Source organism: Meleagris gallopavo, chromosome 6 (genome assembly GCF_905368555.1).
Source record: "Meleagris gallopavo chromosome 6, MGAL_WU_HG_1.1, whole genome shotgun sequence".
In the NCBI taxonomy this organism is placed as follows: Eukaryota; Metazoa; Chordata; class Aves; order Galliformes; family Phasianidae; genus Meleagris; species Meleagris gallopavo.
Genome location: NC_139409.1, coordinates 39,641,338 through 39,661,810, shown reverse-complemented (window position 1 = coordinate 39,661,810; position 20,473 = coordinate 39,641,338). Strand labels below are relative to the sequence as shown.

The following is a 20,473-nucleotide window of genomic DNA, read 5'->3' as shown; positions in this document are numbered from 1 at the left end:
GTATTTCAAAATGCTTTTCTTCTGTCATGATTATCCAAAAGCAACAAGTTGATAATACTAGGAGGTATTTGTGATACTCCTCTCCCAAATACAACTTGATGTATTTCTGGTATTCAAAAAAAAAAATAAAGTGATGTGCGTTGAATTTCTGTTACTTAATTGTCATTGCCCTGTGAGAGGTGTCTTTTTTTGTTGGTCACTTGTTTATTTATATGGATGCTCTGATTTTCATATGAACACTGTTGTTTATTTTCCAATTTTTTTGTGATCGTTTTCAGCCGGCAGTGGAAAAGCTTTAAAATAAATAAATCACTGTATTGAATCTTCCAGAGGAAGCGCCCAGAGGTAACTCGTCACACAATGTGCTGCTAGCAGTAGTGTTGCTGACAGCCCGCACAGAGAATACTGAAGCAGAGAAAGGGTTCTATTAACTGACAGAGCAAAGTGAATCCTCAATGAATGTGCCATGCTCCTCATAGCCTTATATAATAAAGGGAAAGTGTCTGCTTGCCCTTTGAGGTAAAAATGGCCGATGTCACTCTTTGTTTTCTTCAAGGAGCTTGAAATCACTGTGTCTTAGGATGCTGAGAATGCTTGTTTGCTGGAATGGCTATTTGCTTCTTTGAGTTCAGTTTCTGTTCTTTCTTTTCAGTGCGCTCAGCTAGCCTTTTTTATCAGTGTATTTGCCACAGTGTAGAGAGGCCACGGGAAGCATACCATACGTCAAAGTGTAATAATAAAAAACCTGATGAAGCTTATGCTTTTTTTTCTTTTTTTTTTTTAAACATTGTAGTAGCTTGAACAAAAGGAATTTGAATCTGTTGTTTATGAATCTTCTTTTGATAGCTTTGATCATCTCAACTGTGTGTGTGTGTGTGTGTGTGTGTGTGTGTATATATATATATATACACACACACACACATACACACATATATATGTATATATATATTTAATGAAAGTATTCTGTTTGGAAGATACCGTGTTTAAAACACTTTACTTAGCAAAGTGCATCTGAACATTCTGAATTTTCCAGAGTGCATCTAGCTTGCTTTTATAGTCAAGCATTACAGACTGCCTTTTTTCAAACTGTGACTTTGCATAGCAACATCTTTCGTATCTTTAACTGGGTTATAAATTCCTTGTGGTCAGTGATAGTGTTGTGCTGGTGTCCTCAGGTGCTCTGATCTGGCTGGGTTAGTATTTATTTGCATTAGAGGAGAGATGATGACTGTTGTGTTAAATGTTGCATATACATAGAATAAGGAGAATAAGACAAGTTAACCCCAAATTGAAAGCACCTACTTTGAAAAACTTTCTTTGGAATTTAATGGATTTACAAATTTTTGCATTAAATAAAAATCTACATCGTCCCATGAATCTTATAATAATTAAGCCAAATGTGTTTGTCTAAGCTTGGTTGGAGTTGGTGAGCTAATACAGGAACATTACAGTTAACATGGTAAATTGCATGGTAAATGGGTTCAGTGCTGACACATTTTGTAATCTTAGCCTTGTATGATTCATTCACGTAGCTGAAGGAGATGGACTTTGATTTATCTCTAGTCATGTTTAGAGTTTGAACTTTAGATGTGAGATTGAATTAGCTTAATAAACCTATTAAGCATTAATTTTTTTTTTTTTTCAAGCTTGTATTCTTCAAATAGCAGTTTCTTAGATAATGTAAAGACATCAGATTTAGCAAAACAGACTCTCTGAGAAGGGAGGGAAAGGGGATGTAATAAAGAGACGTTTGTGGAATAAATGTCATGTTTAGTTTAAAAAATCCTCCTATAGAAATACATAGAGATGAATAGAGTAAATGCGTTCATCTCCTGTTGGGAAGAATGACTGGCACATGATTATCCTTCATTTTTTTGGAAGCTGTTTATGAGATGCTGCACACTTTATAAAAGGACTTTTCTCTTGTATCGATCTGGCAGAGGGTGGTGGGTTGTTTCTACTGTGTTCACCTTTTAGGATCATAAACTTGCAGTTGTACTGAAAGTAGAAAGAAATTAACATGAAATTTTTCAGGAGAGGGAGGATAATTCAACACGTGGCAGTCATTAATCAGTGTGGACTCCCTCAGGTAATCGAATCTTGGGTTTATATTGATAGGTCTTGCACCTGCAGGAGAAAGGGATAGTGAGTAACTCAGTTTGTGTTAACTGAGTTGTCTGTCTGGTAGTAGATACTCTTTCTGCTGTATATTGCCAAAAGATGAAGAAGGGAAGAAGTGTAATGCTCCATCACTAAAGAAATATTGCAAAGGCTTAACTAAAGTTATTGTCTGAGATGAGGTATTATAAACTCTGTCTCATCAGGCATAGGCTGATAGTATCTCAGAGCATTAAAGAAAAAAAATCCAGAGTTAATTTGAGTTTTGGTCCAAGTGGGTATGATTACAGGCGTGGATATGATTTTTCTCAAAGACACTGCCAGATGCAGTGTGATACATGAGGGTGGCTTCTCACTTGAAGGAAAGGTAAGTGAAATAAAGAGGGTTGTCAGTGTGCATGTACAGTTTGCTACAGATAGTAAAAATAGAATTTTTAATAAGCTCTTTCTTTTGGTTATAGGAATGACTTTGGAAACTTGCCAGCTTATTTAAGAACAGACTACTTCTGTCATGTTTTTTATCTGCACTACTAGCATACATTTTATCTTCGTCTGGTTAAAATCTAGAAACAGATTAACTTTCTCCCTGACAGCTGGTATTCATATATGACAGTAAACAAGTATTCTAACTTGCATCCCATGATAATGCTTATAAACTTCAAGTCACCGTGTTTTTTAAGACCAATTCTTTACTGAAGCATGAGAAGTGAAAAATATCAGTTCTTAAAGTGTGATTAGATGTTTTATGTAGGAAAGGAAGAAGATGGATAGTGTGTCTTTCTTGGGTATCTCAGATCATATACCAAGAAAAGAAAATGTAAATCTAAATTAGTAACAGAGATAGAAATTTCATGTATTTCCTTAAGAAAACTTCTGGACAGTGTGAGCCATTATTTAATCTATAGTGAACCTACTATTTTAAGTGACTGTTCTCTCTATTGTAGTCTTAACGTTTTGATAGGCTTTTGGTAGTCTCAAGCCCTATGTTCTTGTAAATTAGTTTATGGTTTGTTTGGATCATAATATTAACATTCATTTGAGGCAGCTCTTTACATTTAGTCGTCATATTGAGCTGTAGGAATCTGTGATATTTCCTGTGACATCAGATGTTTTTGCACCTTTACAGATGATGAGCCAAGTTGAGGGACAACAGAAGAACCTTGTACAAGCCATTGAAGCTCTCCCAAGTTCTGGCCCCCTTTCTGCCTTGGATCAGGACTTGCTGCTTTTAAAAGCTACCTCTGCTGCCACCCTGAGCTGCCTTGGAGAATGCCTGACTCTGTTACAGCAAAGCATGCATCAAGTGGGCCAGCACCATAACAGGACACTGTCCTCAGGTGAACATAATCTCTCGGGTATTTTTTTTGTGTGTCTTAGGTTGTAGTGTTTTGTGCTTTTTTTTTTTTTTAAAAAAAATTACTCTACTGAAGCAGGCAAAATGAACCCTCCCTTAAAAAAGCAAGTTGGATGGAGCAACTTGTTACAGAACCTTACATCAGGCATCAGGATTTTTCTTTTAATCTAAAAAAAAAAAATAACCACAGAATCAGTTGGAAACAGAAGAAGGGAGAAAAAGATGTTGTCCTGAGTCTTCCCAGGAAGTCAGATTCTGAAGATAGAAAGGCATGGAAGGGATAATAGTAATAACAACAACAAAAAAAAGATGGCATGAGCAATAGATACATAAGCCTGTATTCTTAATGACAGTGCAGAACCTTTTTTTTTTTTTTTTTTGAGAGTGAAATCACAATACAGATTTGTTTGATAAAAATGCAGTTGTTTTCTGAAAAGTCATGTTACCAGTTTTCCTATGTGAAAGGATCCTATTCAAGTAGATTTATTCCAGTCAGTGGTTTTATTTAAATGCAGGAAGAGATCTTCTTGCTGCTATTAAAATATAGATATATATTTGGCAAATTTTTATGAGCCTAAAATGTCAGTTAGATATTGCATTTAGCTCTGTAGGCATGAAGCTCTCGATCTCCATCTAGCTCAGTTTTTTTTCGGTTCACACAGTTCTAGAACTCTGTCCGTAATATATGAAGTTAAACCTTTCTGAAAGGGGACTTGCTGCTTTCTTATTGCACTATCTAGCTTAAGCGCAGGGACAGGAGTTGATATAAGAGGAAGAGCAACAGCAGAATTCTGGATAAGGGGGCTCTGTTTTCTGCCGGTGAATCAATAACAAAACCCAACTTCAAGTAGGCTCTTAAAAAAATATATATATATAAAACCAAAAAGGCGAATCATCCTTACTTTTACAGTAGGTCTGCTTCTGGGCAAATATACCTTCAGAGCTGCTGAGGCAACTGGTTAAGAAGCGAAGCCCTCTACAGAGTTCCCCTGTAGGGAAAGTAGAAATATGAGAGGATCAACTGAGAAGTAGGGAAAAAAAAAAAAGAAAAGGAATTAAAAACTGTTATGCCTGTACTGTGGTACAGTTTCTGATGTTTCATAGGGGAACAAGAGAGAACAACAAAACCCCTGTTTTCTACACTTTGGTTTTAATTTAGAAAGTTTGTACACATCTTCATAGTAGTGATTAATAGATTTCTTTGATATAATGCCATTTCGAAACAGCATGGGTTGTATAAAAGATGAAAAGCATCATTCAAAGAAGGGTCAGTTTCCAGTTTCAAATTCTCTGGATGTTGCTTCTCATGTTCATGTGATCTATGTGAGCTGTCAGAGATAGATGACTTGAATTGTACATGCTCTTGAATTTGTGTCCAACTAATGTTCTTTTAAATTAGTGTCTATTTTGACTTAGTAATGATTTTTGTAGATATGTGCACAATGGGGAAAAGCTGTTGAATTCCTTTATTAATTTTTTTTTTAATCCCTCCTCTAAAAAATTCTGGAAGTCACTATTATGAAGTATTGAAAAAAGTCTAATAAACACTGTTGTTTGTTTCTCCTTAGACTGTAAACTTATACGGGAATTCTTTCGGAATTCTGTAGCACTTTTTCATATCAGAATTTTCAGTGTAACTGTGAGAACCTGAATGTAAACAGTTAGCTCTTCAGTGTGTAGGTGTGCTTACCACTTGGTATGTAATTTAGAGAGAAGGAAGAAGGGGGAGAGAAGGGGGCTAAAAGCTGCTGAAATATTTAGTCTATTCTCCTTAACCAAAAGTCTGCAAAAATTATTATATTTTTTCCCTTTTCTTTTCCCTAGGATTTATTATGCAACACAGTTGCCTGAAAGAACATGGCCTGAAAGTCTTGATTACTGATTTTCCTACACTTAATCTTTTTCAGACGTACTTTGATGGACTTAATATTTCTGCTGAGTCGGTGGAGTTTGAGTCATCAAAGCTGCATAAACTCATACCTAATCAGACTAGTGCTTTAAGTAATCTTCTAGGAAACTCTAATTCTGAGAGATAATATCTTTCTTGTAGGCCTTACAATCTTAATGCTTCTACAGCAAGGACTTAAGGTAGCTGAGTTTCTGGCATAATACTTAGGAACTGCAATCGCAAAGATAGTTATTTAGTAGTAGCTACTTTAAACAGATTTGTGGGCTGTTACTGTTAAACAGAAAAAAATCTCCTTTTTTAATGTAATTTATTTATTGTTTTGTTTTCCAGTAGTGTGAATAGAAGAAAAGCATTTTAGCAGTCAGTGCAATAAAATCGTATCAAAAATCTAGAATTATGTAGGTCTTGACTTTAAATATTTTATGATATTGTTTGGCATGGAATAGTTTAAGGAAGATGTGATTTTCTACTCTTCATTTTAATGTTTCTCACAAGTTGTCAGTCACATAACTCAAGTATACAAGCAGTTTTAAGGATTATACTGAAATCTTCAATCTTTTTTGAAGGATAGTCAACACATGTTTTAGTCTTACTGTAAAGATTTAAGGAAAGGTTTTTGTGATTCTCTATTTGTTATGCATTTCCAAAAATCAAGCACTCAACAAGAACAGTCAGTGAGACAAAAATCCTGTCTGTTTCTACTTTTGAGACAAAATAATGGCAAACATATCTAGCTGCCTTTCTTAAAGGTATGTGCATTGATCTCTGGCTAAGTTTGGTCATTTTTTTTCTTTCACTGAAAGATACGCTAAGAAAATATGTGATTAGCTAGAAGTGTTCTTTACATACAGAAGGGGGAAAGAACGAGTGATTCCATCTGTACCTACAAGTTGTATTGAGTTCTGGGTTTCTGTTCTCTTTGTAGGGAGGAGAAATGTTTCAAAGATTTTCTTACGTGCTGACTAGCTCCAGTTATTGGAGGAGATGGTTTGACATTTATATATCTATATCTATTTATATCTGGAGTAAGACTAAGGCAGTAAAAGAAGACAAATGCTGTCCAGTTGATTTATTGCAAGTTCTAAGCAGCTGAGAAATGTGGAGAAGATGGGGAAGTTGGTGATAGTAAGGAGTCTAAGGATCTTAGCAAACAGTTTATAAAGTGCGGATAGTCATCAGCAGCGATCAGCGATGCCTCGTTGGTTGCATGACCACCCCCGTAAGTCAGCTTGAATGCCCAAAATGAGCAACAGCTGAAAATGGTTTCTCCTGGTCGCCCAGTCGCATATGTTTCTCCTACTGCTGTGCTCATGGTAACCGTTAACCTCAAAAGCTTGTCAAGCAGGTTGTCTCAGATGGGTGCTGCTGAACAAGCTTAGAGCCAAAAATTGTTCCAGGATGTCACCTAGCAGAGTAGTGTGTACTACTCAGCATTAAGTGCCATATGACAAGATTGAGTTTATTTAGCATGCAACAGGAAACAGATGGCTTTCAAAATAAAACTACAGAGAAGAAACTTTTATCACTATTTAAAACCTTAAAATCTTTGGTGTTACTTTTTGCCTAATGTGTAGCCTTTGGCAGAAGAGTATCTCTAAAGCGTGTTGACTGCTGTGATTAATGTTCGTTCTTCTATCCCAAAATAAGAACGCAGCAAATTTGAGTATTTGTTTTAAAGCTTATTTATCACCTTATGTTGTGCTTTAGGTTTGTTCTTTATTTTCATATTTTTGCAATTGGAATCCTGCCTTGCAGTCAGCAGCAGCACATACAGATATATCCCTTATTTTGAACTATCTTGCATCACATGTTCATTTACTGAATAAAGCATCTACAAGACATGAATTCCTTGATATATTTTTAAGTCTCTTTTGTCCGCTTTTCTGGATAGAAAATATAATGTTTCTTATTTTCTTCCTTTTTGAGGGGTAATTTTTCTTTTCTAAAAACGAAAGCCAAAACCCAAACCCATCTTCACTATCTATTCTTTGGAGTTCATTTGATGTGCAAATGCTGCTTATTTTGGCTTCTATGGCAACAAATGGACTGAAGGCGATACTGGAGTCTGGAGTTGGGGGGGGGGGCAGAATGTTCTTTGTTTTATCAGATTCTTTAGTTCCTTCTTTTGAAAAAATAAGTGGCCAGGAAAGATGAAATCCAGATGCTTTCAACTTGGTGACAAATGACAGCTGTGGATTCGCCTTTAGCTGAGATGTCAAAAGGAAAGAAAAATGAGCAAGCAGGGGAATCCTCCTTCTTGCTTAACACCTGCTATCCCCAAACTTCCCTCCTGCCTCCTCCCCTCCCCCAAATGCCTGAAGGTGCAGGAAAGAATGAGGAAAGAAGACTGGTGAGAAACAGTTATTACCTGTGTAACTTAACTAAATTCCATAGTCAGTCAGGTCTCCTTTAAATGTATCAGTGCTAGACTTGCTTCTGCTGGGACTAACCAAAACAATTTGCTCTTCTATCTATATGCTAATATATTATTCCTTACATGCTCATCTTGCTTTGCAAGATAACATTGTTTTCTAGTTCCAGCCCAGCAGGGACCAGTTTTGGTCTCTCCTTGAGAGCTGGCGTAGAATTCTTAAGGGAATTTTTATTATAGTTTGGTTACAATGTATTGTAAGAGTATTATCAATAGTTGTTTGTTTATGATTGTGCTAAGGGAAAATGATGTTGGTTTTTTCTGTCTATAAGCCAAGAGCAGAGAACTTAAACTTTCTTTTGTTACAGAATTGATGTAGGTGCTAAGCATATTTCATACGTCAATTGCAATACAGAAACATAGTTTGAAGGTACATTGGGATAAAAGAAGAAAAGAAAATGATAGTGCTTAACTGAAAAAATCTCATCCAAACCTCTTCTTTTGGTAGAACCTCCTGCTGTGTGCAACTCTTAAGGGGTAAAGTGTTTATCCTGAGGACACTTCTGTAGAATACTCTGTATTGTGCCACCTGAAATGGATGATTTTTCTGAACTGCAGCATTGCTAAAGGGAAAGAAGATCAGGTTGTGTCTGGGTGCTGCACTTAGCTTACCTAGTAGTGTTCTTCTCTCTTTTGTCAGAATTTATCTGCTGCCTGTTAGTTGCAGTAGAAATTGGTGTTTTTTGGGTGCTTTCTTTGTTGTATTGTATGTACATATGCACTGAACTGCCAGAGTAATTGGGCTTAGAATTGGCTTTCTCTTTTGGAACCACATATCCAATGCCATACAAGTGGAAGAGATCTAGTTGATTATGCAAACGTCATATTTAATACATCTGTTCTAATTTCTGCATTGTTTATTATAGAGCAGTAGATGTTTTGCTTTAATTAGTGCAGTGCTTTTTGCATCCGCTAACTTTCTATATGTAGAGATTCTTATCTTACTTGATTTTCAGACTATTGCTAATGACTCTTTCTTCATACTCTGCATTTGTCTGGGAAGTAAAGTTCTGTAGGGTATAAGGCAACTCCTTAGAATGACCCAAGAATACTGGTGTGTCAGTGTACATTTGCATATTAAATGTGATGTTATTAGATGTGATTTATCCTTTGGACCTCAACTCTTAGCATCCTCTTATAAAGTGTGGTTAAGATCTGCTTAAAAACTTGACTATGCTGACAAGATGCATCGTTCTCTGAAGAAGTATCACTGCCCTTGGGACAGATGGGAAAGCATGCTGGCATACTACTAATAGATGCTATTTCTGTGATAGAGTTTAAAATGTGCGGAGAAAGATGAAGACTAAAATAATCTTTTTTTACTAGGTGTGTTTGTACTGAAAACTGATGCAGTGTTCTAAAAAATATGTAAACGACAGTTAAGTAAATGTTCATGCTTGCAAATTTCCCCTGCAGCGAGGTGTTTATTCAAATGGTGTTTTCTTATGGCTATTTACAGAAATGAGCTTTTTAAAAAATGTTAGTTAAGAAGCCTAATTCTTCACAGCGAAAGCAAAATAGATTGTGTGTGAAGAGAGAAAATTGATAGCCCAAGGAAATGAGTGGATGACTTATTTTCAAAGAGTTGCATAAAGAACAGTCATTTCAATTTTTTTTTCTTTCTCTGTAATAGGAAAATAACAGTAATAATTCAATATTCAGCTGCTAGACAAGGAGAAATGGAAAAACAGATCAGTTACAACATCACAAAGTAATGAAGAATGAGAAGGATAGCTGTGCTCTATAAAACTGTTGAAATGAAGCAAGTTTACTTTAACTTCTTGATGTGGTTTTCTCTATGAAATCTGTATAAATTAACATTAAAATGATTTTTTTAAAAAATTGTTTATCAATTTATAGCCTCACACATTCCCTTCAAGGAGCTAACAGTTTATGTGAAGTATTTTGACTTCACATAAAGCTTTTCTAGGTTTTCTAGTTTTATCCTTAAATGCTGAAGGCATGCTTCCTTCCTTCCTCTCATTCAGAGTACATTTTGGATTTGTCAGAACAATCTTCAGATTATCCTCTGAATCAGAGCTTATTTTGGGGGATCTGGGGTTGCCCATTCTTCCTAACAAACAGAGTGCTACTATGACTGCAGTCAGTGAGCTCTGCATTCCTTGCTATGTATAGCAGTATTGTGTAGATTTAATGCAGTTGAAATGGGAGCAAATGTTGACTTTGTGGTACGTAGAACTGATATGTAGGGCAAGACAAACAAAGACCATTTTTTCCTTATGTATTCATGTGACTCCGCTTAATCTTAATAATATCTACTGACATTACTCAGAATTACTGAAATCCAGAAGTCTTTGCAGCATGTAAAAGTAAAGGCCTGATATTAGAGCCCCAGAGATATTCATCCTTTGTCAGTGGGAAATTTGAGTTATGTGAAATACGTTTGATTTTTTTCAAAATGTTTTGTTTTCTCTCTGCTAGTTGCTCTTATCTTTGAAAATCATATTACACTTTTTACAGATCATTTGCTTATGCTTTCTTCAAAAGGTGGTACAAAATCCTGCTAAGCAAGTAGATCTGAAGTTTTGTCGTATTATTATAACTTGCTACCATCTGAGGTGAGAGGAATATTCTGTAATTATTTTATCTTTGGAATTCAGAGGATTTCAGCTGTAGGACTTCTGACCCATTTTAAACAATACAAATATTAAGTTAATATAATAGTACCCAGATCATCTCACCAGATGAAACTATTTATCTTAATTAGGAAGCAGCCTCTGTTAACCACCAATGATATGGAGAAAACAAATAGCATGATCTTTAATGTACATTGTGTTCATCTCAAAATGTTGGCAATGATGAGAGAAAGAGATCCTCCTGGTGACACTAATTGTATTTTAATGCACTTATTACGGTAATAACTAAAAAACCACAATTTTCTTATCCATATCTCTCTATTTTATAACAGCATGTAATGGATAGCTCAAGTTTAAGCTCTACAGTGAGGGCTACAGATATGAATAGCAATACTGTGTTTTAGAGCAGTAAGGGAGGAAGGACATTGCAGTCTTCTTAGCTGATTGTTTTTTTCTGTCTTAGCATCCCTCAGTACTGGCCTGTCCTGGAAATTAGGTGCCTCCAGAAGTAGGGGTTGTCTTGATGTCTAGTTCTGTTTGATTCATATATAATGTGCATCTTTCTAATGAGAACTCCTCTAAACTGTCCTCTTGGTACAAGGAAAGCATTTTAGCACTTAGTTTAGGGAAAGCTTTGGAGTAAGTTCCGGCAGAAATGAAATACAGCTGTCAAGTTTAGAACTTTGGTTTCAGGCACAGTGAATGGAGAGGTGCTCAGCGTATTACCTGAGCTAGTCCTGGGCCTGGGGCCTGATGCAAAAGCTAGATGGTTAGTCATCTTTCTTCTGGTACTGATCTGTGTTTAGAAGATGTGGCAAGCACCTGCCCTGTATTAGGTGCAGTAGTGTTGGATAATTTCCTAACTATTAAAATATTGAATAGAGAATACTTGCTTAATTACAAAAAAAAAGCGTCAGATTGAATAATCTTTATGTATAATTGTGTATAATAATTTATGGATAATTCTGTCTGGCAGTAAGAATAAAACTGTAAAATATTCTTCCTTCATTCACTTATTACAGAAGTAAAACTGTGCATGGGGACAGGGAACAAGTAGCAGTTCATTAATATGAACAGAATGCTGAGAGGAGTGGAAAAAGCAGTCATCTGCCTCTTGTAAGTTGATACCTGTTTTCTGCTTCAGATGGTATCCTGGGATGGCCTGGGCCCAAGTCACATTCCTCAGAGCAACTGAAAAATGGTGCCCTCAGCTCCTTATCATCTGCTAGTGCCAACATCACATGGGCCATAGTTCCATCGGCAGCCCAAGATGGGCAGACACTACAGCCAGGTACTGAGGTAAGCAGACCATTTCTGTTGTATTTGAGACTAGACATTGATTAGATGCAAAGATGTGCAATAGTGGATGCTTCTATGAATTACTTACTGTAATTTTTATCGTTCTGTATGAAATAATTGTTAAAATGGTGTTTTATGCAAAAATGTACTCCGAAAACTAGAACAGAATGCTTATGTATTGCTCTGTGCTTTTGCTTCTCCGTCTCTCGATACTGAGAGACAGTGGACTATGGAAAGCATATAATCTCCTAGTTGTAAAACCCATTAGTGGTCTTCAGTATACGTATCTATCTTTGATGATAGAATAAGCTGTTTGGTTTTTATTCTGCATTGAGACAGGAGACATTAGGACCACAAGGTTTGCTTGCTACCCATTTTTCTGTGTTGCTAATTGCTCTTGAATGTCTCTGGGCACAGCTTCTCTGAGTTCAAAATTGTGCATTGCTTTCTGGCCCATTTTCATGTTAAGTGATTATAGGCAAACTTATTCACATCGTTTGCACCAGCCTGTTGATTTGTGCTTTTGTGGCATTTACTTGGTAAAGGGCAGTTCTGAAGCATCGACTCTTTGAGGAGGCTCATAGCTGCGTATCACGCATCTGGTGCACTGAAACACTCTCACCATGTCAAACTTCTCCAGCTTCTGCTGTCTGCTTTGGATACCAGTGCTGCCCACCAGGAAAACACTTCACACTGAGACTTCACAGATTGTTGGGCACCTGGAGCACACAAGACCTGGAGAACTGGAAAGGCGTTTCTGAGAGCTGAAGAAACCCTTTATTACAAGTGAATGCTCTTTGGCAATTGGAATTGCTTAAATTAAAATATATTGCCTTTAACAAACTGTAATGGTTGGGGAGATCAATAAAGCTGTTTGTTTTTTCTAGGTCTTTTCTAGTATCTTGAGTTGAATATAGTTTAAAAAATCCTGGGCTAAACCAAAGTAGATTTTTTTTAAATATTACTTGTTGCTGTGGTGGTTCTTCAGTTCTTTGTTACTTTGGTTCTTTTCCAGTTCTGTCCTTAAATAGCAGTTTCAAGTTCTGCTATTTTACAATGTCCAATAATCTCAGTGTTTAAATGAATTAGATTTGCTTTTTACTAGGAGGTTGTATAATTCCTTTTTTAGATGAGCCAACTGCAATTCTTACAGCATTTTCTTAAGAATATTCTTTTGAGAGCTTTCTGTACGCACTATTATAAATATATAATAAATATTATTTTTAGAGAGCATCATTTTTGCAGTTGAATCAAGCCATTTATGATTTGTTTTGAATTACAGCTATTTTTTTTCAAAGACTCAGCTCTTTTCTTTCTCTTGCTAATGTGAGATAATGAGTTTTGCATATGGCTTGAGGTATGGGAGCTCATAATTTCTAGAGGAGAGAATACCCTTCCAGAGATGGATATTAGCAAGGGAGCATAATACTAGCTTCAATACAGAATACTTGGTGCTTTGTGGACCATCTTTCTGAAATCAGCAGCCTGCATTTGCATCCCCTGGGGGCACTAGCACTTAAAAAAGGGGGAAAAAAAAAAAAGTAAAACAGGTTACAGAAAGCTCAGGATGTTGGCTTTGGCACAGACAGTAGTTGGAACTTAGTAGATTGAAGCAGCAATAAGCATCTTGTGTGTGTAATTTTTGTTAGGATAGTACAACTTCTCAAGCAGGAATTCTGTTTTACCCCAAAGAAGGGCCTTAATCAGGACTCATTCCTGGAAGATCTTTTCAAAGCTATATTCCTTCCCCAGAGTCTTTGCGGCTCAAGTTGTCCAAGATTGATACTGTTGGCTCACAGATAGCCAACTTTCATAAGTGGCTGATAGATTTTCAATTTTGATCAAGATATCAGTGTGTTCTTGGAAGGCTGAAGCACACTGAAGTTGGATTTTTTTTGTTGTTGTTGTTATTGTCATGTTCAACTTCAGATCTGGCATGCTGTCATGGCCTGTTATAGAGGTTACACATCGCTTGATTGCTGTGGTCAGATTCTTTACTGGAACAGATGCTCTCAGAGGGAGCTGCAATTTTTCTGCCCAATTGCGTAAGCTGAGCAAAGTGTCAGGTAATAGGCAAAGCTTTCTGTTGCTGTGACTATAGAAAGGAGGGCTGGCTTTGTGGAGAAGAAAAATAGTTTGAGTAGCATAACTGTTAGCCCACTAAGGTTGCTATCCAGCAGTTACCCAGTAGATGATATCTGACTTTAAAAAAATTTGTCTGTTTTTTTCCCCAGGCTATCTAAGGTGTTCTGCTTAATGATCACTTTCAAATGTACTCAGACATGTTGTGTGTCTGAGGCAAAAGTGAGTGACACCGAGTAGCCAGTTCACATTCAAAGGTATAAGAAGCAGAGACTCACCTAATTACTTAGTATGTGAGATTATATATAAAAACAACTGCAAGTCATCACACTCCACTTATTTGCTAGTGCAGATGTTAATTCCTTGTTAGTAACTGTGGTGGCATCAGTAGAGAATGAGATAATCCATCTAGGTGTCACTGTTAAAGAAACTTGTGATGTGGAAGACCATGACTTCTTTTTGTCTACCTGGCAGTTGCTCTTAGGTGTGGGAGGAAAAACAGAAGAAGAATCCACAAAGTGTCATTCAAATGATGTTCATCTATCTCAATGGCTTTCTTGAAAAATTAAACAAAAAAACCCAAACCCTCACACCAAGAAAGAAAAGCAACAAATTGAGCCCTGGCTGATCTTCATCTCTGGACAAGTTGGTAGTGTGTAAGTTGGGCTAGTTCTCAGAAGTGCCTTAATTTTAAAGAAGTTCTGAGAAGAGAGTGCTGTTTCCTCTTTCAGTGCTATCAAGTTAATTCTGGTTTCTTCTTTGGCCATGCCTGGATTTTTATGAAAGAATTCTTTATTTTTTGATAGTATCTCCTCTGTCTCTTAGTCAGAAGCTATGCCCCAAAGGAATGGGAGAGAGCTTTTTGGCTGACATTCAGCATAATATATTAGATGTACCAACTAAACAAATTGTGAATTGACCTGTAGTCTGAAATAGAAAATGCCATTAAATTGCTGCCCTTGAGGAGCAACTGACTTAGCTGCTTGTGTTATAGGATGTTATTTATAAGGAAAAGATCATTTTAGGTATGTGAATCAACAGTGCTTTTTAAGAAGAAAATGGAGATGTTTTGTTGGAAAGAGATTGCTAAGGAATTGTTCCCAATACAGAAGGCTACAAACTGGCAGCAGTTCCCTGGCTACAAGGCCGAGTTACTAAATGCATTTAGTGATAGTTAATTCTCAGCATAGTGGGTAGGCTCTTTGTAGCAGTGCATTAAGAAATGTCATTAACACATATAAGACAATTTCTCTTTTTTAATGTTTACAAAGAAAGCATGGACAAGATTTATCTGATGCAATTTTAATACCTAATACCTTGAATAGTATAGTAAGTTGTGGAGCTGGGTTTTGATGCCACGTATAACTGAAGGGAAAAAAAAAATTCATTTTTGCTTTGCTGCCCAATTAGGTTCAGGTTGCAGTTTGTCCCTGGTGAAACAATGTAGCAGCTAGAGAGTCTTATTTTTAAACAATCTGTTGCTGTTTACTTGCTTTCGTTATTTAAAATGTTTCTTGTTTCCAAGTGCAGGGGGATGTCATTTGAGATACTTAAAGTAGCTAAGGAAGGAAAGGATCGTGTAGCAGAATTGATTTCCATGTGTATTTACTTGCTTATTTTGTCATCTCCTTTGTTGTTATTACTGCTTTTTCTTCCTAGATGAGAATTTCCTTTCACGTTTGTGTTATAAAACAGCATTAGGTTAAAGCTTGTTGTATCAACTGGAAGAGGTAACCACTGAAAGTGAAATGCCAGACAGCTTTTTCATATTGTTTTCATCAGGGCTAAGGGCTGATCTGAACAGAGCTATTCTACATCTGATGTGAGATGACTTAAAATACTTTTGTGCGATCTCTAACGAACCTGCCTGGAGTTTCTGGTGTAAGCTATAAGGTATTTTACAGAGTTTTCCCCTTAAAGCAGAAGTGGACAAATATGCCTTTGTACACCTTTCAGAGCTGTGATGTGAACTTGATCTCTGTAAAGTCTGCAACAAACATTGACCTGCTCCTAATTGTTTACAACTTGGAAATTCCTTTCTTGAAGTTCTGAAATTGATTAATTTCAAAATATTGAGTTTTGTAATAAAGTTTGTGCCTAAGTAGAATAAAGCTGTGAATCACTTCCATGTGTGTGCTGCTCTTCCAGTTCAACTAATTGTAATTTTGGGTGTCAGAAGTCCCCCTTTGAGCATCGAGAATGGGACTGCAGGCCAGATGTTTCCCCTGGTAGCCAAATACAAATGGCGGTTCTTAAGGGAGACCCGAGAGGAAAATGCTAATTTTCTTTAGATCTAATAGTTTGATTAAGAACTATTATGTTGTAATATGCTGTATCTACATGTATCTACATCTGCAATTTAGTTCTGTTCTTGTGATTTTTTTTTTTTTTTTTTTTTTAATTCCTTAACTTGCTGTGCCAGCTGATTCTTACCGTCCTGGGGATTTGTCATCTGTGCAGTCTCTCTGCTTTCCTGTCCCTAACTTTCCCTTGCTTACGTGCATGAGAAACTGTACACGTGTTCCATACCAAAGTATGTTTTTAATAGGATTGAAGTTTCAGCACTGTAGGATTGAGGCTTAGCTCTGATTATCTAACTGTTAAACCAGGTTTTCATTGTGATAGTGATTGCAAGTGTAGTCAAGTCCTGATCATTAAGGATAGTTCTGTCCCTTGGATGATCTGAACCTTGATGTTTTCAAATGCAAGAGGAAACTGCAGTATTTGTAGGAGGCACAGAACTGTTTTCTTCTTAGTTCTTGAAGATATGTTTTTGTCCAATCTGTTCAGGAGATTGTGTCTTTTAGGCTGAAGTTGCTTTCTGTCTTTAATATGGATCTTAATATAATGATGCTTCATCCTCTGTAGAGTCCTTTCTCTTTTAGAGCCATTACAGGATGATTTAGAGATGGTAAGAAATAATTTTAAGTGTTTCTGTCATTTTAGAAGCAAAACTAGATAAGGGAAATAATTTCTAATTTGGTATTGCCTTTTCTGTGTACGTCTGTCCTGAAGGCAGTCTTGCCCAAGACTCTGAATTATTTCCTGGTATCAGTTTTTTTTCCCAGTGTTTCCTTTCTGTACTTGACATAAGTGTTTGTAATCGATGCTGGGAGATCAGCTTAGCAATGAACGTGCAGTGCTATTTACAAGTGCAGTAATGGAAAGAAAACAGATCAGTGTAGGAAAGTAATATTAGTGGTACTACCCAGTCCTTTTTCACTGGTTAGCATTGATGTTACAGAATTGCTAAATGTGCCCTGCGTTTTGCTTTCTGTGTGATTAAGTGCTTTTGGGCTGAAGAGCACGGTAAATGAACTGTAATGACTTAGATTAATTTAACCTCTAGGCAAAAATGGTACCAGTTAATCTATTCTCTATCAGGCCATCTGAAAAATGAACTCTTGAGATAATCAATTGAAAAGTTCTAGGGAAAGGTATGCTTAGGGATTAAATATACAACTATACTAAAAGTAGAATTATATGACATAGGTCTGCTACAGCAGCCCTGACAGAAAATGACTAAGATAATCTAACCAGTGTTGGTTTTATTTTTTTTTACAACCTTCTGAAGTAATTACTGTGTCAGCAAGGAGTCTAGTAAATCTGTTTATGTAAATAACAGATGCAAATTGATCTCCAGCCAAAGCCATTGCGTTTTGTCAGCTGAAGGCTCCAAATACATATATTCCATCTAATATCTGTAAAATATACTTGGGAGTAATATTCTGCTTGAAACAAGAAAAGAGGCTTTAATAAAAAATTTATATTTAATTTGAATAAACATGAGGTTCTGATTATTTGGCATTTCATAATTAATAGTGAATTTCAATGCAAATTCATCATTATAAAATCAGATTCGCTTGCAGTAAGACTTAAAAATTAAGTTAAAGTAGACAGATTGCTTATTCTATTAATGACAAAATCTGTGCCCCTTGCAAATCTGTTTCCAAAGCCAATATCAATTTTATTTCAGGACTGTGCACTAACTGATTTGTTGTCTGAGTCGCTTTGTGCTTTTCTAGTATGCAGATTTGGCACACTGTCTATTAGTAAGCTTACCTATCTCATTAAGGCTATCAGTAGCTTGCCTAGACTTCAGTGAGGTGGATTGAACTTTTTCACAGTATGTATTTGTCTCAGGTTGAATATGCTTTATCTTTTTAAGCGAAGTATCATTCAAACTGATCTCAGCTATTCCATCTGGTCTTGCTAGAAAGAGGGTTTTCCACCTGTGATGATTGAATTTTAGTGGTTCTTTATTTGAAAAGCTCTGCTTGTGGAAACAGGTGGGATGAAAGTGCTTAAGACTAAAACTTTACCTCAGCTGAGGAGTTGGCAGGAGAAGGTGAAGGAGTCAGGACTCTTTTACCTTACAGTGCAGACTGGTAGAGGCCACACAGATTTCTTTATGGTCAAGAATGAACCAAGTGACTCATGATCTTCGAAGCTTTTCAAGTGGTCTCAAGAATGTAGCCATATAAAAGGTGGTAGTTTTATTGGCTCAGATTATTTCATATATGGATTGACATTCCTCTTATGAGGATGTTTTGAAAGACTCAAGCCTGTCTTCTTTTGTTTCCCCCTCCTCTTTTGTGCCTATGTGTGGTAGCAGTGAGAACGTATGTGGTGGGTGGTACAAAGAATTTGAGGGAGAGAAAAGGAATCAGAATAGTTTAATGAGTTTGCTGCCTTGGAAGGACTGTTAATGTTGCCTGTGTTAGCATCCTTTCTATTTCTTTCCTCTGATAAATATCCTGGCACATGATTCTGCATAGAAGTAGTAGCACTGCAAGAAATGGATATATGTATGGAGTAATCTTGCCAGACCAGATGATTGTAAGTGTTAAATTTATAGTTGTGAAAACATACCAGAAAAAAATACAAATCTTCCTTTGGCTTTTGTTTTTTAGAAGATATTGTGTATATCCCTTAAGCTGTAAAGAGAGTGATTTCCAACTATCAAATATTAGACCTGTATTCTTTTGACTAGTGACTGCTTGCCGAAAGAGTAACATTTCTTCCTTAGTATTTCTCTGGTCAAAGTAGAACACTGAAGTTGGGATTCTATCAATATGAGCAGAAGTTCATTTGAGTGTGATGGCTTTCCTTACCAGTGTGCTGAATGGGATGGTGGATGACTAACATTGCCTGCTGAGTCCCTTACCAAAAAGTCCTCCCCTACTTTGTGGGTGTAAGAGACAAGTTGCTCCATGTTCATCAAGTTTCTACACAAGGATCTCAGTCTAGTGAGGATACCTTTTAATACGGGAGGAAATCAAGAGGGTAAAACTTTGTGCTATGCTTTCATCCGTGTTTGTTTCCCTTACCAGCTTGCTGCTCCGTGCAGTTTTTTGTCTTCAGCTCATGAAGAGTCACAGGCACATGACTTTCAGACCTTTCACAATCTCTGAAGAATTTTGCCTGGCTGCTGCTGGGAGTCTTTGTAGGCTTCCAAACATTGGAATTTACAAGCTTGTAAATGGTAAATAACTTATTTTGAGTTGCCAGATGCTGTATTTAAAGCCATCTTGGTTCTAAAAAATTAATTCTCAAAACAAAACTGATTATCTTACAGGAACTTTTTCTTCACTAGTGTCTGTATGGCACTAGATGATGTGATACTGTATTGGTTTTCATGTATTTTTAGGTTAGTATAAAATTCACTATTGTGATTTATTGTAGCCTTCAAATGTTTTTTTTTTTTGCCTCAATTTAGGACAAGTCCGTAGGGCTTTTCTCTTTGAACATTTTCTTTTTAGTATGTTCTTCTAGTTGCTGTTCCTTTTTACCTTTTCTGATAACAGTGATGAAAAATATTTATTCCCTGTTCATACTGAATTTATGCAATATTGCCAAGTCCTCTGGTATTTTAGGATTCACATTAAACAGTGTCATAATTCAGTTGCGCTCGCTTCATGATAGATATTCACAAGATGTGTGGACTGGTGCTGATATTTAATCTTTTTCTTTCAAGTCTATGTTTAGGAATGAGCTGCTTTTCAGCTGATTTTATGTACTGAGTACTTTGGGTTTAATGAAAATTAAGATAACCAAACAAGAATTTTCTTATGAAGAAAATATGTTCATACGGGGGGGGAGAAAGTTGTCAAACCTGATTTGATGCTATGAGTAATCCAAGTAGGGATCTCTGTGAGGGTATCGGCTCACTGACTCTACTACTTTAATCTTAAAAGATAATCATTTCCATAGTTTGTTTCCAGTACTTTTATCTGAAAGCTTACTAAGATGCCCCATGTTTCATGTTACATTCAGACGCATCAGAGCTTTCCATTCTTAAATTTCTTATGCTATCTGGCCCTCTTCACTACTATATTGTTATATTTGCTGAGTTTAAACAATTATGCACTGTAGGAAAGGGAAGCTTTCTGAGCTTATTTATGTGTAAAAAGACCTCTGTTCCTGGAGATACTTGGGGGTGGGAAAGGGAAGCAAAACACGTTAGTGGAACTCTCAAAATAGTGAATATCCAGGTAATGTTCTTGCCTCAAGATGCTTGTCAGATTGGTTTTGTTGAGAAGAAAGACTGCAGATTTATTTGTAACCTAAGGAGCTAGTTTGTAATTATTTTCTTTGCTTGCACCATTTGTATGTCAGCTTGTCTGCATTTACGAAGTGGTTAGTATCAAGATAATCTCTGCAAAATGGACTTCGCATACTTC

The 20,473-nt window shown here is 36.5% G+C and overlaps 1 protein-coding gene across 1 annotated transcript in view; it reads left to right on the top strand.

Annotated features, from left to right (window-relative positions):
- OSBPL10 (oxysterol binding protein like 10) overlaps positions 1–20,473 on the top strand; it is a 100,249-nt gene that overhangs the window by 50,340 nt on the left and 29,436 nt on the right. The window contains exons 5-6 of the mRNA XM_085226405.1: positions 3,245–3,455; positions 11,554–11,708. Of these exons, the coding sequence (XP_085082531.1) occupies positions 3,245–3,455; positions 11,554–11,708 (366 nt within the window). The remainder of the gene's footprint in view (positions 1–3,244; positions 3,456–11,553; positions 11,709–20,473) is intronic.